The sequence below is a fragment of the Gymnoscopelus microlampas genome (assembly GCF_963454915.1).
Source record: "Gymnoscopelus microlampas genome assembly, chromosome: 15".
NCBI classification, from domain to species: domain Eukaryota; kingdom Metazoa; phylum Chordata; class Actinopteri; order Myctophiformes; family Myctophidae; genus Gymnoscopelus; species Gymnoscopelus microlampas.
Genome location: NC_139952.1, coordinates 13,409,438 through 13,411,937, shown reverse-complemented (window position 1 = coordinate 13,411,937; position 2,500 = coordinate 13,409,438). Strand labels below are relative to the sequence as shown.

At 45.7% G+C, this 2,500-nt stretch overlaps 1 protein-coding gene across 1 annotated transcript in view; it reads left to right on the top strand.

Moving 5' to 3' along the window:
* The window catches only part of csmd3b (CUB and Sushi multiple domains 3b), a gene marked incomplete at its 5' end in the record, with an annotated part of 624,567 nt that overhangs the window by 381,555 nt on the left and 240,512 nt on the right, over nt 1-2,500 (top strand). The window contains 2 exons of the mRNA XM_084079659.1: nt 798-885; nt 1,289-1,413. Of these exons, the coding sequence (XP_083935785.1) occupies nt 798-885; nt 1,289-1,413 (213 nt within the window). The remainder of the gene's footprint in view (nt 1-797; nt 886-1,288; nt 1,414-2,500) is intronic.

Sequence of the window (2,500 nt, the reverse complement as noted above, 5' to 3'; positions counted from 1 at the left end):
TTGGATTGATGCAAAACCTTGGGAGCTGGTCGTTATGGCGATGTTGCTATTGGACTCGACGCGGCGCGTTCCACACAGCATAGGCAATTTCTTTATTGAAGTCAAACGGATATATTTGTGCGCACGTGCGTGTGATGTGTGTATCTCTATACAGTATGTCTGAACATAATGCGTGTGCATGTTTTTGTATCTGTTGGCTTGTAAATGCCACGTGTTTGTGTGTGTGTGTATGCGTGCGTATATGCATGCGTGTATGCGTGCGTATGTGTACGTGTATTTCTATGCAGTATGTCTGAGGTTGAACATAATGCGTGGGTGGACTGTGTGTGTGTGTGTGTGTGTGTGTGTGTGTGTGTGTGTGTGTGTGTGTGTGTGTGTGTGTGTGTGTGTGTGTGTGTGTGTGTGTGTGTGTGTGTGTGTATGTGTGTGTGTGTGTGTGTGTGTGTGTGTGTGAGTCTGTGTTGCCAGCGGACTTGATACAGCACAGCCAGTCTAGCAGCGTAAATTGCTTTTAAAGGAAAAGTTGTGTGAAAGGCTGACACCAGATGGTTCACCTGAACCATGATGGATCTGCTGCACTGTGTGAGATTTGTCAGTGTGTCTGGAAGCCATCTATCTGTGTGTCTCACTAACCTGCCCTGCCTGTCTGTCTGTCTGTCTGTCTGTCTGTCTGTCTGTCTGTCTGTCTGTCTGTCTGTCTGTCTGTCTGTCTGTCTGTCTGTCTGTCACTAACCTGCCCTACCTGTCTGTCTGTCTATCTGTCACTAACCTGCCCGTCTGTCTGTCTCTGCCTGTAGTAAATGAAGGTGGTGTGAGACAGGCGTCTAACTCCTGTCCCGACCCCGGAGAGCCCGAGAATGGAAAGCGGAACGGCAACGATTTCAGGTAGGAGGCATGCACACACACACACACACACACACACGCACACACACACGCACACACACACACACACACACACACACACACACACACACACACACACACACACACACACACACACACACACACACACACACACACACACACACACACACACACACACACAGGTCATTTTCACTGCTTTTGTGCATCACTCTTGTACGACGAAGTAGGTCATAGCAATATGCAGATTTCTGCCCGACAGCAACGATATGCAGATTCTAACCTATATATACGTTCTATCTCTTTAAACTCTCTCTCGTTCATTTTGTGTGTGTGCGTGTGCGTGCATGTGTGCACGTGCGTGTGTGTGTGTGTGTGTGTGTGTGTGTGTGTGTGTGTGTGTGTGTGTGTGTGTGTGTGTGTGCAGCATCGGCGGTGACGTGCACTTCACCTGTGGAGAGGACTACGTGCTCCAGGGCAGTAAAACCATCAGCTGTCAGAGAGTGGCGGAGGTGTTTGCAGCGTGGAGCGACCACAGGCCTGTCTGTAAAGGTCAGCAATTACAACCACTGTCACACACACACACACACACACACACACACACACACACACACACATTACACACACACATACAGTACTGACTGAGAGAGGCTAAATCATAGAGGAACCACACATAGGTCAACACTAATTAAACTAGACCAAAACATAACAATGTGTATGTGCCATTCAAAATAACTGTTTACAGGGACAACGCACATCTTTTTTTCTTTACTTTTTTTCTAAAAAAAGAGAAAATAGATGATTTACAAGCTATTTTCACTATTTGTTATATCAGGGGTCTTCAACAGGGGGTCCGGGACCCCTAGGGGGTCCTCAGAGTTACTACAGGGGGTCCGCCAAATCTTTGTGTGATATGTTTTTTGTTTTTTTTACCGTAACCACTTGAACCCTAGCATCCCTTTTTCTGAGGAGAACTTTATCCAAAAATAGCAGATCTACAAGCTTGTAGATCGGCTATTTTTGGCAAAGAGGTGAAGGTGTAGAGGGAAAAAAGAGCAGCAAACAAAAAAAGTTGAATCTAAAACACAATTTTATACAGGGGGTCCCTGCTTTCATCAAGGGGGTCCTTGGCCTGAAAACGTTGAAGACCCCTGTGTTATATGATGAAGTACTGTATCAAAGCCATCAAAAAAAAGCGCTGCACACTTGCTTTGTTGTACGTGCAGGTTTGCACGCGACTGTTCTCACCGAACCCGGACCACAGCGGGACGTCTGGTCATCCTATACATACAATGCATTTCAATTTATTTTCCGCCCAGAGCGTGGAAAAAAGAAAAAAAAAACTTCACGTGCGTCAGTGGAGCGTCCGTGCGCGGCCAGTAAGAACGGCTGCATTCATTAACCCATTAAGACCTGGAACTGTGTCATTTTTAGATTTGAGCTAAAAAGCTTTATTTTACACTTTGGCTATTCAAAAATAGCAGATATACAAGCTCATAGCGCGGCACGAGTGCCGCGCTATGAGCTTGTAGATCTGCTATTTTTGAAAAATCGTGAAAATGTGTGCAAATCTTTGAATATAAATACTTTTAAAGCGAACATTTTTTACTCAAATCTTTGCTTCTGGGGGGTCCCTGGA